This window comes from Pholis gunnellus (genome assembly GCF_910591455.1).
Source record: "Pholis gunnellus genome assembly, chromosome: 13".
NCBI lineage: Eukaryota > Metazoa > Chordata > Actinopteri > Perciformes > Pholidae > Pholis > Pholis gunnellus.
The window spans coordinates 15,719,746-15,734,177 of NC_136540.1; the positions used below are offsets into that span (position 1 = coordinate 15,719,746).

The following is a 14,432-nucleotide window of genomic DNA, read 5'->3' on the forward strand; positions in this document are numbered from 1 at the left end:
ACAGTGTCCCCTGAATCTTTTGGGGACTTTTTGTGTGATAAGATCTGCAAAAATGTGTATAACAGTGTATAAGGATTGTTATAGGCTGATGTGTGATATCTCAAGGGTTCTACTTATGATCTAAAGCTGCTGGAAGTGGTGCAGACAGAAGCTTATCATCCAACTGACGGCACTTATCGGTGCGCCTTGCATTTCCTGTTCCTGTGGGGACATGCTGAGATGCCTGCATATGTGTGTGAACAATTGTGTGTATGTTTGGCATTTTAAACGCCTTAACTCACTAAAGCACTTAGTCACTGTGGGTGAGAATAGCCAGAAACAAAGGCTCGCTTGCATATTGCAAAATGTGACCCGATGCTGTAACTCATCCTGGTATTTTTGGCATACTGCATTTGAAATACTATGCTTTGGGAAATGCTGAATGTTTTTTTTTTTTTTCTGGCATACTACATGGTATGGTGGTAAGGGTAATGAGGTTCTCAGTAAGTGAATGTCTACTGCTCTGCGTCATCGCATGGGGAGCCTGCTTACACATGGTGTAAATCATGAGCACTCTGACCTGGCTGCAGAAATGAAAGCATCCATCCCTCCGTCTACCAACACATGCCTGGTGTAAACAAAAATAAGTGGATAATGTGCAGTCGGGTTTCATCTGCACAGCGTTATGTGCAGCTTTTACGGATCTAGTTTTTAAGGCACACCCATATACAGTTTCATGGATAAACTGCTTTCCGTCTGGTTTGTTTAATTCCAATTAAACTATTTATAAAACAAAAATGTTCACATTGTTAAGCTCTGCAGCCAAACATTGTATCATGTTGCTCTGATTGTTGTCCAGATAAAGTATTTTGAAGGTTGTCCGAATTTCAATTTGTACTGGACACTGCAACCAATCTTGTCTGGCCTCCGAGGTGGTTGGAAATGTTCTTAAATTAGCATCGGTCTGGAGCGGGACTTCACCAGAATATTTTCAGGCCATTTGAATAACTCTGAGTCTGTAAAAGGATCCTTTAAATGTTTCATAAAATCAGGTCAACATCAGCAATAGGCGCACCCTCATCAAACTGTTTGGACACCCAGGCTGTAGGCTTTATTTGGAAATGCAATCTGTTCTCTGCTGATTTCATTGCACAAGAGCAATGGGCCTCCAAATGAGGCCGCCAAATTGCACACGACAGTGTTTAAATGTGTTACAGCCCCCCCCCCCCCTGTTTCCAAGATGAAGTCTAAACCACACCTGCAATAGAACCGGACCTCAATGGGAATCGCAGTAAAAGTGTTCGTTTTGTTCTCTGGCAGACCAACAGTTCCAGTCTGACAAGTTTTAACACAAACTCCAAAGGTATCTGTGTATCTGGTGGATTCACGCCACACATTTTTCTCACATATAGGGAGTAACTCAGGTATATTTGGTCAATTGTGACAGCTGTGTGAAGGAAATTGTTAAAAAAAAACAACTAAACAACACATAGAGTATTTTGATTCAAAGCATCACTCCATTCCTAGCTTTTCTATATTTCTTCATTATTTCCTGTCTCTCATCTGTTGCTGTAATTCTACCAGTAAGTGGTGGTAGAGCTCTATTCTTTGATTTGTTTCTAACAGGAGGCCGGCTTCACATTAAAGAGTCGGATATTGAACACAATACACAAATAAACGTATTCAGTTTGTCGAGATGTTTATTCTTAACTGGAAAGAGAAGCTCACGTCAACAACACAAGTTAGATCAATGCAACCGCACCACATCAAATATCTTCTTCTGTCTGTAACTCTGAGTACACAACTGGTTGTCTTCTATAATGGCAACAACAATGTTAACTGTTGGTGTGAGTGGAATGTACATCCTTGTGTTACATTTTTAGTTTACTTTTAGCATGAAGTGTGTTGGAGATATCTTAAAGATATAAATATATCTACAGGTATAGATCCTTCTGAACCATAATCCCATTTTCTGTTATTTCTATTTGTCATTTTGATATTACCTGGTAAATTACTCATTCATTCATTTTTATGCAATATCAATATAAATGTATACCACTGTAGGTCAAACGTACTACGAGGGCTGCTTTGTCGAAATGTTGTAGTGGGCGCTATTGAGCTGACTTATTGAGCTGAATATCTACATTTCATATTTCATATTTCATATCGATGGCCAAAATGCAAAACCTCCTATCTGCCTATTTTCTGATTGTATCTTATTTTAGGTTTTGTTAGTTTTACAGTTTAGTTATTCGTCATCCCTTTACTGTTTTGATATCTTATTTATTGTCATTGTTTTTTACTGATGCATCTCCTCTGCTTCTGTAATACTGTAAATGTCCCCACTTATATAATTAATATGGCCTGCTAGCGTCCAATGATTGTTCAGCACTTTCAGTTTTGACTCAGTGCTCATGATTGAATGAACTTTTTTTGTGATTCATTTATCATTGAAAAAAAACCGGTCAAAGTTAGTATTTCTTAAGACCTCCTGATAAGATAAGTGGTGCAGAGCATTTGTGACATGTAGTTTTCTGATTCAAACAGTGAAAAAGATCAGAGCAACAGCAACACTCTAGGTTATTATTGTTTCCTGACGTTTCGTTAAAAACTTTATACAGAGGCGGAATATCCTTCTGAAGATGTTTCCTGACTGCTGTGCTCAACACGAGTAACTTGCGGTTCACAGTCACAGGATGTTGTTTGGTTCCAGTAAAAGTAAATACTGTCCAGAGGCCGACATATGGGTTCAATTAGGGGAAAGAAAAACATTTGACCCAAGGTTTGTAACTGCTTCCTGAAGAACAACATGAGGGGTGCAAATGTATTGTGTTAAGGCCAACAAACCCGTGCACGTGCACGACGAGGAACTAGTCTGACAATGAGATAACACATAACTGTAACACACAGATGTTTCACCATACATACAAGCCAGGTCCAAATTCTTTTATAATCTCCGATAAATGACTCACAAATAAGAAAGTTGAATGCTCTGAAATCTAGGTTTTTATTGATGAGAAGATTCAATGTAAACATGTGTGCATTTAGAACTGAACGCCATGAGATGAAAGGCTAAAGCGAGCATATTGTACCCCGTGAATGACGTGGTCAGTCAGCGGTTAAGGTTCAATTTGGTCAAGTAAAAAAAAAAACATGCACATTACATCACTTCCAACGAATGCTGATTACCCAAACAGAAAACAGACACATGTAATAAAACTAGGAATAAACTGAACAAAACAACTGCGTTCCGTTATAAAAAATGCTCAAAGAATCATTCAAACAACAGTAAGCAAATGAAAGTAGGGTTCAAATTGAAATAAAATGACAGTGCACATCCTCCTCTAGTCGTAAGTGTTAACACGTGGATAATTGTGATCTGACCTCTGGTTGAAGCACCCTGTTGGTACGTTAAAAGTGTCGGACTGAATTGGGGAGATATCATCATTCAGCAGAATCCCTGATTTCGAAAAGTGGCGTCTAATGTTTTCAGTGAAAACGCTGAAGCACAATGCAGGGATGCATCGTTCTCCCGAATGTTCTCAAGATCCAGTCAGTGATATCAGAGCTATTACCTTAAAAGAACAAACAGATAACCGCGGTTGAATACAAAATTACACTTATTTCAAATAAAGATACATTTGCAGGATCAAGAAATTCATTAAACTTCACAATGAGGTGAAAGACATTTAGAAAAAAATATTTCTTCTTAGGTTTGAAAGATTCTTTGCTTTCACACAAATGTGTGAATTGCCACTTTTCCCGTTTCCAAAATGCACTGAAACCTGATATACATTTGTAATAAACAGAATATCTTAAATGAGTGTCTATGAGAATTCAAAGTTTCCTCTCGTCACATCTTTTCCTTCTGATTTAGGATTCAGGTTTCTTTATTTAGTCATTATTTAGTAATCGTATTTGGTGAATTTTGCCACTGAATGAGAAACAAACACATGACTTCTCAATCTCACATTTTACCTGCATATGACTTAGTTGTATTTATTTTGTATGTTTCTAATCAGAGGAATCACAGGGGGGGGGGGGGGGGGGGTTCTTGCTCAGCAGATTCAGGGGTGTTGAGTTCAAATCACAGATTTAAACAAAAGATTCTGCTGCAAAAAGTTTTAGGAGTGTGAATTGCCCTTGTGGAGCAGCAATCTCTGATACAACTGAGGAAGAGCAAGCGTCTGCAATTCAAAGTTATTTGTTCTCAATATTAATGCATTTTAGGAAACCTTTTTGGACCTAATGTTTACCAAATATTAGTGTCACCACCAGTAAATTTAAATATCTTGCTGCAGTCCAGATTTGGGTCATTGACTTGGTGCCACATGTAATACAGCTGAGACGAAAGGAATCTGTGAACAAGCAGAACTTCTCTATAATAGCAGGGTTCTAAATGATCTACAATTCTGAAAGGAATGTTCAGTCCTGCTGTCTTCACCCCAATATGGGAATAAGGACTGAGTCCTGCCTTGGCCAGGCATTGTCCCATGTAAACATCATCAATGGGAAGAATGGTGATGGACTGGGACATTTTGTATATGACCAAAGCTGTGTAGCTAGACAACAGGAAGCCCCCACCACCGCAGTAGGGGGGATATACGTCTGACTCCTGCACCTGAACTGGGATATAGTACTTATAATAAGGCTGTCTAACAGGCCCAACATTCTGAATCAGGTGGCCGGTAAAGAGGTGCTTGTTTCCAGTATTGTCCTCGAGGCCTTGGAGATAGTCAACCATGTTGTTTGTGTGGGCAAAGATGTCATCATCACCATTCAGCAGGAAGCGGGCATGTGGACAGTTTCTTTCCATCCACTCCAGGAAGAGTATCTGCTTCAAGGTGAGGTTCAAGAATGAGTCATTGAAGTCCCATTGGAGGATGTCCTTGTAGTCGCGTTGCTCCAGCTCGAGGACTTTGTCCAGTCTCACTTTCTCTAAACCAGCATTCTTCGATCCTGTGATGAAGATCCTTCGGATCCACACACCATTGTGTAGCCTCTCTTTAGCCCAGGTTTTGCGCAGTATCTCTCGGCGGTTGTAGTTCTCAGGTGAACTTTTAATGACCAGCAGAAGGAAGACGTCCGCGGATCCATCAGCTCCTCCACATTTGTCAGGAATGTCCAGCAGCGTGGGGAAATGTCGACAGTGTCGATAGTAGAGGACGTCTTTTATATGACCGGGGAGTGAGGTGAAGTTTGGGATGTTGGCAGCGGACATGTTTTGTTCACATCTTGGCCAGGAGTATACATAGGAGGTATTTGTGGTGAGTCCCTTTGTTTGATGGCCATCCTTCCTCACATGTAGTTGGCTGCGGGTGATATTGTGGTCGGTCGAATCTTTATAGAGATAAACGACAATGAGTAAAGCTCCCAACAGAATGGTGGTTCTCACTCTCATACATTTCCTCCTTAAAACTCTGCAAAGACAAAAAAACAAACAAACGTTTTCTCATTAACTTGTCTCAGTCTGACATGATATTTCAAAGGATTATATTACAATACTAAGAGTTTAAAGTAAAAACACCTTGTGTTAAGATCTACAACACTCTTAGTTATTCGTGTCATGGTATATCTGCTTTGCATGTTGGGATGAAAACATTATTTAACTTAATAGTTATTATTTATCAATTGGGATGTTTCTCACTTTCAAGTTTATTACAATTCAATTAAACAGATTCATTGGCTGTATTTATTGCATATAATGTATCATTTGAAATGAAGGAATGCCTCATTAGCATGCACTTTTTCATAGCATTGATTTTAAAGTAAATAGAGTAGCACTGATTATGGTTCAACTGGATTCTTTTTAATGAAGCAGCCGTGAAGTTGAGGCACAGGTAAATATCTCAGAGGGTCGTACTCAGACTTTTTCTCCAGTTCCACCAACATGGTTTTGAGTTTTGGTTTTGAGTGAAATATCTTCTACTAAATGAATTGTCATTAAATTTGGAACAGAATCCCCTCTCTTTTCATCTAGCTCTATGATCAGGGCAAAAAGTGACAGAAAATGAAGACAAATACGGAAACCCCAAATGACCTGCTGTTACCTCTACATCATGGAAATAGTTGCATGATACATACATACATAGGCCTACACCTAGTGAGTGGTGTACCTACTTTTCTGTTTTTTTAGCATTCAACAACAGCCATGGCATTTCTCTTGTGTGTGTCTAAGGTGTTAATCTGGCTCTCTTTCTCATTCATTACGGATTTAAGACCAAAACACAGTGGAAGACTTATACAAGACACATCAGAAAAAAAGGTGCTGTGATTTAAGATTCTCCATTAACTCACCCCTATAATTCCTATGGGAGAGTTGTGGATTGTCAGCACTAGGAGGTTGGCAGACAGTGAATGCTAAAAAAAGAACTGGCTTTGGTGATCTTTGACGTTTCTTTGCATAATTTGTGGTCATGCTGAAACATTGCAAGGCCGAGGGAGAAAATGCACCATTCAGCATTGAGCAATAACAAAGACCCGGAAATTATGGACTTTATAATATTGAAATATTGTGTTTTTTGAGAATGAATTAAGAATGAAAGTTTTCGCCATCACAATTAAATCCAAACCTCCAAATCAGAACATGCTGCACATATTTAAGTTAAAACATAGTGTAAAAGACACGTCTGTTGCTTTATAATTCAATCCATTTTCCGGAGAGGAATGAAACTCACTATAAACATGTAGCACACAATGAAACCAACCTCCATTCAACAACATTACCTGAACATGTTGGCAGATAAAAGGCAGATAAATGCGAGCGCTTGGCGAGGGTCCCTCTGATCACCAGTCAGTGCAGACTGGGACTAGTAAAGGTAAAGGTGATACCTGCGCACGTGTGGCCCGGGGCTCAGCCAATCAGGCAGTCCCGACGCTGGACGACAGAGCACGCTCCCACCAAACTGCATAATTCAAATAGTTTGTGTTGCAAAAATGCTGGGTTGTGCTCAGTTTACAGGGAAAGAAACCTAACCCTGTCCGGTCTGTGTGCTCTGCAGTCTCGAAGGATCTGAAGTGGACGCTGTGGTGGTGAATCCCGAATGGAGTCAAATCCCTTTTAATCAACATTAGCAGTCAATAATCCCAACATTCCTCTCACTTGCTCACTATTGTTAAGCACCCCCCCCCCCCCCCCACACCCCACCCCAGCCCCACTCCTGCTGCTGAACCTGCCAGAGGAGCTGTTGAACCAGTTTAACAAAGTATGAAAATATAAGCAAACTGTACTATTTGTAGATTCAAGATAGGCTACTGTAATATCCACCTACCTTATTATGTAATTACATTCACTATTCCATATTTATACAGCACCCTTTGCACTATTGCGCTATGGTCTGCTGTTGTTTTTACTCTTTTATATATTCATATCTGTACAATCTTACATTTTTACAGTCAACTTTGTCCTTGTTTTTAGATGTTCCGTTTCTGTGTAAGTAGGCCTACGGCAAGCGACGAAAAACCGCAACAAAAAAATCCGTACGTGTGTACACATACTTCTACACAGGGGCGTCGTTTGGCCTATTTTAGGGTGGCTGATGCCCCCCTAAAATGTTCTTCAGCCCCCCCAAATAATTTGGCATTATTGGCTTTAAAAAAAAAAATCTAAATCTAAACTATTGTTTCTCACATGGACAAGTTTTTTATAACTCTAACATGCTACATATGTGCGTGCGTTCTGGTTTGTATGTGTTCTCCCTCTTCAAATTACAATCCAATAGCCTATCATCATACTTAACGATATAAACCACTTCTCTCTGCTGCCTCGGGGCGATTGGTTCCCCCTTCGCTCAGAGGTCCCTGCGGCCGATCGACCCGGTCACGGCTGTTTTCTGTCCTGGCTCCACAATGGTGGAATGAACTCCCCACTGACGTCATCTTTCATCAGGCTGAAAACTCACCTCTTCAAGAAGTACTACCCCGAGCCTTCCGCTTAGCACTTATTGTATTCGTATATTAGTTTGTTGCACTTATTGTATTCGTATTATTTCTGTACTTTTGCTCTGGTTTATGCTCTATGCCTGTTTAAAAAAGGAGATGCACTTATGACTTCTGGTGACTAGTAGTTCTCTTGAATACCTGTGTTGAATACACTTATTGTAAGTCGCTTTGCATAAAAGCATCTGCTAAATGACTGTAATGTAATGTAAAAGAAGCTTCAGGTGTGTCTGCGGCCGCATGAGGGCGGAGCTGAGCGCTCCATATCGCTCAGCGCACGTCCCGGAAAACACAATAGATACAAATGTTCAGTGCGTTTTCAGGGCCACGGACTGTAGCCTATATAAGAAGGCCACGCGGGGCTCGCAGTCAGTGAACGACACAAAAGTTCACAGCAATGAAATAAAATGAAGGAGGACGTCGCCATGTGCTATGTTAAAGATTATTTGTTGTACCTGGCATATATTTATAAAAGCTAGTTTATATCAGCCTGTGATTGAAAGCACCAAAACAAACGCACCTACGTTGTTACCTGAACATAACGTGCTAAATGCTAAACTGCACACGTTGGAGACTGAGACTGCTCGTATCGTGCGTTGAGAATGAGCAGACAGAGAGGCACCTCAGCAGATAGTGGAGGACCTCTCGGTGCACGAGACTCGCAGACTGACGTCAGGTGAAAAGCAGACAACAACAGACACAGGAGGAGGTGTGTAATTGTGCAGTCTCCCCTCTTGTTTTAATGTGTGTGTGTGTGTGTGTGTGTGTGTTTATGGGCTCTAACGTTAGCAGCTGTTGTTTTTGTGTGCTTTTGTGATGTTTTTCAAGGAGTGTTGGGTTATGTAATGTAATGTATGTGTCTTAATGATGCTCGTTGCCCCCGCATTATGTATTGAGGACACAGGGGAATGCTTCTGTGTAATTGATAAGCAGTTGTATAAACAGGCTGCAAATGTCGGTGTATAGAAAATATTGACAGTTTGGACATAAGGGGTCTCTGGTGTGTATACGTCATCATCATCATCATCATCATCATACCCCCCACATCCCTGTATATTTTTTACAGTCATTTCAGTTTTCTTAGAGTAATGTTTCTTTATAGTTACTGTATTTATAATTAGGTAAAATAAACTGAAACTTCCTGCTGATGAATAAATGTAGAAAATAACATAACATAACCAGCTAATACTAGAAGCCTAACATGCAGATAGAAACTGACCAATGTCCACAAACCTGTTGCCCCAGTGCATGCTGGGAGACTTTACACAACACACTCCCGAGCAGGGAGGAAAGTAGATGGAAGTTCTTGCCGGTCGTCCAAGCCCAACCTTTATCGCTTCATATTGATTTTTTCCTCACACCCCTAACTTCATGCATCCCTGAACGCATGCACTGAAACGCCTATTTGGTGTAATAAGAAATTAGAAACATTTGACATAATGTATAGCAAATTATTTATTTAACTCTAATCAGACCGACGGGGGTCCCCGCTGACCCCAGAGGTATACCTATCATTCCAGCTTTTCATGACCTTGCCAATCAATTTGTTCAGAGTGACTTCATTTCATTGTTTTCTGTTTCAATTAGTGCTTTTTTTAAAAATATTTTAAATACCAATATATTGGGGGTTTAGGGCACCCAAGTCATAAGCACCCAATCACAGCCTATACCGTTTTAAAATTGATAAATGAAGTGTTTGCCATGGGTCCTAATTTGAAACTTCAAACACTATCGGTGTCAGTCATTTTTAAGGAGACAGACAATGGTGCATTCTCTTGCTCCCGTTTCAGGAGTTGGGAGATTGTCCTTCTAACTTTGTGAAACATTATGCCATGTGCGTACAAACAAAGCAACTTCTGTAACAGTCTTTGGACAACAATAGAGGCCTATGGCCCAGAGGAACACAATCAGGCAAATCATTGTAGGATCTTGTTGTTTTTGGTCATTTCATGGGATTTGTTGGCAAAGGAGGAACTCGTGCATCTGTGGAATGTGCTGAATGTGCTGGTGAGATGCACCCCCCTCCCCCATTGTCTTTATTTCAGCAATGGCTGAATGAAACAAATAATTTGCCATAAAAGTTGTTGTTGCAGAAAAGAAAACTACCTAAGCACTGCCTTTTCCTACTCGGCGGTTCAGTGTGACCCCATTAATTGTGGATGTTGCACTCTCAATGTCACTCTGACTTGTGCCTGGAGGAGACAAGCATCCTTTTGGAGGAGATTGTTAATTGAGGTAGAAACATGGTTGAAGGAGGATTACTTGTTCCCTGCCTGCTACTAAAAAAGTAATTCAAATAAAAACATCATTGAGCTCACATAATTAGTTTTTCAGTGACTGGCTGAATATCATTATTATGTTCAGCTCATGCAATGATACTTAATTGAGGAAGATAATTTTATTTTTTTGGAGTCGATGATTTTGGGTAGGCTTTGTCTGAAAGACAACACAGAGAGGGGCTGCTATGGTAAGAGGACTTACACAAATGCTACCGTATTAGCACTGCACCTGTTGGACCTTTCATATGCAGAAGAGTATTTGTTCACATGGTCCATTTAATTAAAACATACATTTGCGTATTAAATACTGTATTATTGAGTTTTGCATTGTGAGTGCCAGAGGTTGTATTTGAGGTCATGAGACAACCTGTGCAAAGTTTGGCAAAGGCAAAGATGTTTTCATATCTGTCAAATGGAGAAAACTTGGAATGAAGTTGCCTTTTAGAAAGATTTTTTTTTAACTTAAGCTGCTACTGTCAAAACAAACCTTTAAGACTTGATCATAGATTTAAACTCCTATTTTGTAACATACTGTGCATTCACTAAGCCAGAACGAGAACTTTTCACCTGTTTTAAATGCTCAAATAGTGAGCATTAAAATGTATTTTTCTCTTCCAGAAGGTGAAAGAAATCCCAAATCCCTTTCTTTAAAAAAATAGGCCCACATTAGACATTTGCCATACTTTTTATATTTGCTCAGTTGCTTTACTGCACCGAAGTGGGTTGATAGGGGGACCTAATGACTGAAAGGACCATACAGGTTTGCATGTTTTTGTCCATTTACTGCTGTACAAATGATCAAATCTTAATCTTTACTGCTGAATCAGTTTGACGTCCTGGATATGTCCGTACAACGCATATTGAAGACCCTTCTCTCTGCTTCAGTCTGAAATCGCTTCTTTTGTTTCCCCAAAACTTTGACTCATACAGGTGATGCAGTTAGTGACTGTGTGGGCTCCATGGTAGCTCTGACAGCTGGGGGCGGGGCTTAGCAAAGGGTCAACTTTTAACTGACATGGTGAACATGGTAAACATTACACTTTCTTAAAGGGATACTTTACCGATTTTCGACCAGCTTCTTACATGGCTAGTTATGTTTTAACTGTTACATTAGCGTCCACTCATTTTTAATAGGCCTACAAAATTAACCTTTTTTTTAGCACAATCTTGAAATTCGCTGTTGTGCAATCCATCGTCAAAGGTACAGTAACATAGTGAGGTAACGACATGCCACATCTTAGGGAAATGAATGGAAACGAATGGCTGCCTGAAATGGTAACGTTAGGAAAATTTAACCTAAAAATCGTTACATTTCATTTTCATTTCACTATATGTACTAGGTCATTTCCTTTCCAGTGTCCTTACTGAACTCACCGGCGAACATATTGCTCTCCTGCAGCTATTAATGGTTTAATAGGCGGTCTGTCAGTGTTTGCCGAATTGACTTCTTCGTTGTTTTGAAGACCTCATATAATGCAGCGTTCAAAACAGATTGTATTTTCAGTTTCCTAAATAGATACAGCCCTCTCGCTTAGGGATGCAGCAATCCAACTTTTTCAGTCCTGATAGCGATAACGGGGCTTTGGGTCGATATATTACTGATCAGATACCAGTGTTTAATCAATATGCTGTATGCCTCACTCACTGTGTGGAAGTGACTGGAATCAGTCTTTTATGTGTAAGGCAGCATCAGGCTCGACTTTCACATTGTTGTCTGTGTGTAACAAATATAAGCATAGATATAAATCTATTAAATAGTTATTAATTAAAATAATGGTATCTGAGACCAGATCGTCCCATTGTACCTGATCCAGCTCTCGGTATCGGATATCAGTATTGGTATCGATGCCTCTCCGTGCTTGCTTTCACATCTTGCACATGTATCTAACAACCAACAGTGTGATTTCATTATCCTGATAAAGGCGACCTGTGCTAGACCTACGCACCCAAGACTTCCCTGCAGCTCAATTTCATATTTTTTAAACTTTGTGCGTAAATTACAAATCAGCAGAACTTCTCCTATTTCATTTTCAGGAGGAATGAATGTCATATTTGACTTTGGTACAATACAGACCTTTTTTGATATGTTTAGGTGTTAAGACTTCATTAGTTCATATCCCTCTCCACATTTCTTCCACTAAGTCCAAAAAAAAAAATCAAATGACTTATTAAAAAGTAATTAAAAACTTTGTAAAAGAATCTGAGTCTAAAAAAATTCCACTTTGCTTTAGTTGGAGACTATATTAGCAATTTGGACTGTAATTACACATTTACATTTTTGACAGGTACTGTATTTAAATAAAGACTCGACACACTCAGGAGTGGAAAAGTTTGTTGCACTGTAGCGCTTTCACTGACAATGTGAAACATGCAGATGTGACCTAAAAACACAAGCAAGCAGGATATTAATCGATGCAATAGATTAGAATGCATGATGCTTCTTTCAGTTTGATCATTATAAAACCTTTCTGATAACATGACGAGCCTGAGGGACAAATAAGAGAAGCAACCGGGTGACTCGCCTTAAACCCATTTCAAAGAGTGTATAGACTTTAATTGGTTGCTTTATTCAGAGTAGGCACCTGTAGACGCAGACACAGACAATGCTGTATAGGTGTGTGCATTCGCAGAGACATTTAACGCATGATTAAAGCTATAAATCATTTCAAAGTCATTTTTAATCCTGCAGAACTGGCCTGGTCTTGTAGAGCAGCTTTATGCAACAACTCTTGAGCTGCTGAAGAGTAAACAACAACACAGGTCAGAACATGCAGTATCTGTTTATCTGGAAAGACCAGTTTCTCCATGTCTCAATATCACAGAGTTCTCTGTGAGTGTAATTTCCTTTGTTTGTGGTATTTTGAACACCACAAACAGAAGTCCATTCACTTCTATTGAATCAGGCTTTTAGGCTCTTTAGCTAGAGAGATCGTTTTTACGCCGATGCACTACGGTTGGTGGGAACTTCAAATCAAGTTTTCTTTTAAGATAAAAAAATATATGAAAAGAAATGCGTTACTATCATGATGATTTACTCTTTGACTTCTTTGAGCTGCGATGTTATTCATGGACTATTGTTGAGATGTGGCTCCTCTATTAGCCACTAGATGCTGGGTACAAGGAAAGTCGGATTGTACTGAAGTTCTGGAGAAAACTCCCCAAATGTCACAGTGATCGCAGTATCAATGTTGAAAAACCCCTTCACCTAAAATATGTTAAAGCCTAAAGAACAGTGTGTTTAGGAATGATTTGCTTAGAGTATAAATTAGGTTCAAACCATTTTTTAAAGTCTCAGAATCTGTTCCCCCTCCAGGCAACATCTCTAATATCAGTCATTTTTGTGTTATTTTAGCCAAAGAGTTGTTTAGGTAAACTTGCAGCCTATCAAAATGTAGAACATACATAGTACATACCATACCGTACTGTTTATATAACAATAAGCTATTTTCTCTCTCTATTTTTATTTTTTCACAGTCTTCCAAAAAATGTGCAAGAAAATCTTTCGAGACAAAGCACATTACTGACCACCATCGCCTGGACTTGAAGTCAATTATGACCGACTGTGTAACGTTTGTAGATAGTCTGTATCGTCTGCTGTGGATCTAGGAAAACACATTTCAAGACAGGAGAAAAACTGAGGTATTGACAAAAATGGCTACGATAATATTTGGAAACTGTTAGATGGGAATGAGAATAAATAACCTTTTTGACTATTTTTCTGTGTTTTGACTGCCACACAGGTGCTCCCATGCCATGCTGGACTATGAGACATAAAGTACAATGAGTGACTGCAGAGTTGGCACCTGTAATGCAATATAAATATCACTGTTCTAATATATAAAATATTTGACAACCAAACATTGCAGTGCAGAAGGCTGGAAGCAACATAAATGAGGAAATTCAACTTTTCATATTTTAATACTTGGCTATGAATGGTATCTCTGTTGTTTACTATTACAGGACATGAAATGTCAGATTGACCAGATTAGGTCTCTGCTTTAAACACATTATGAATTCCAAAGAAAGTCCCACACCACATCAACAGACAGCATGACACCACATTGCAACACACCATAAAACAGCCCAATATAACATTTCACTGTAAGACAAGCACCTTGTATGTCAACTAAAGACAGTTATAAATGAACCGAGCTCAACTATTACGACACCAATACAAAACATTACAACTTGGCTTTATATTTATAGGAAATTACAATGGAGAGTGAGCAAGGAGAT

General features: G+C 39.4%; 1 protein-coding gene across 1 annotated transcript; it reads right to left on the minus strand.

Moving 5' to 3' along the window:
• Positions 1-4,231: 4,231 nt before the first annotated feature.
• On the minus strand, positions 4,232-5,380 carry LOC306705228 (N-acetyllactosaminide beta-1,3-N-acetylglucosaminyltransferase 3-like; the record flags this gene model as incomplete). Its single annotated transcript, XM_079171933.1, has 1 exon — positions 4,232-5,380. One exon carries the CDS (start codon positions 5,378-5,380, stop codon positions 4,232-4,234), a length of 1,149 nt encoding a protein of 382 aa, XP_079028059.1.
• Between the last annotated feature and the right edge of the window lie 9,052 nt (positions 5,381-14,432).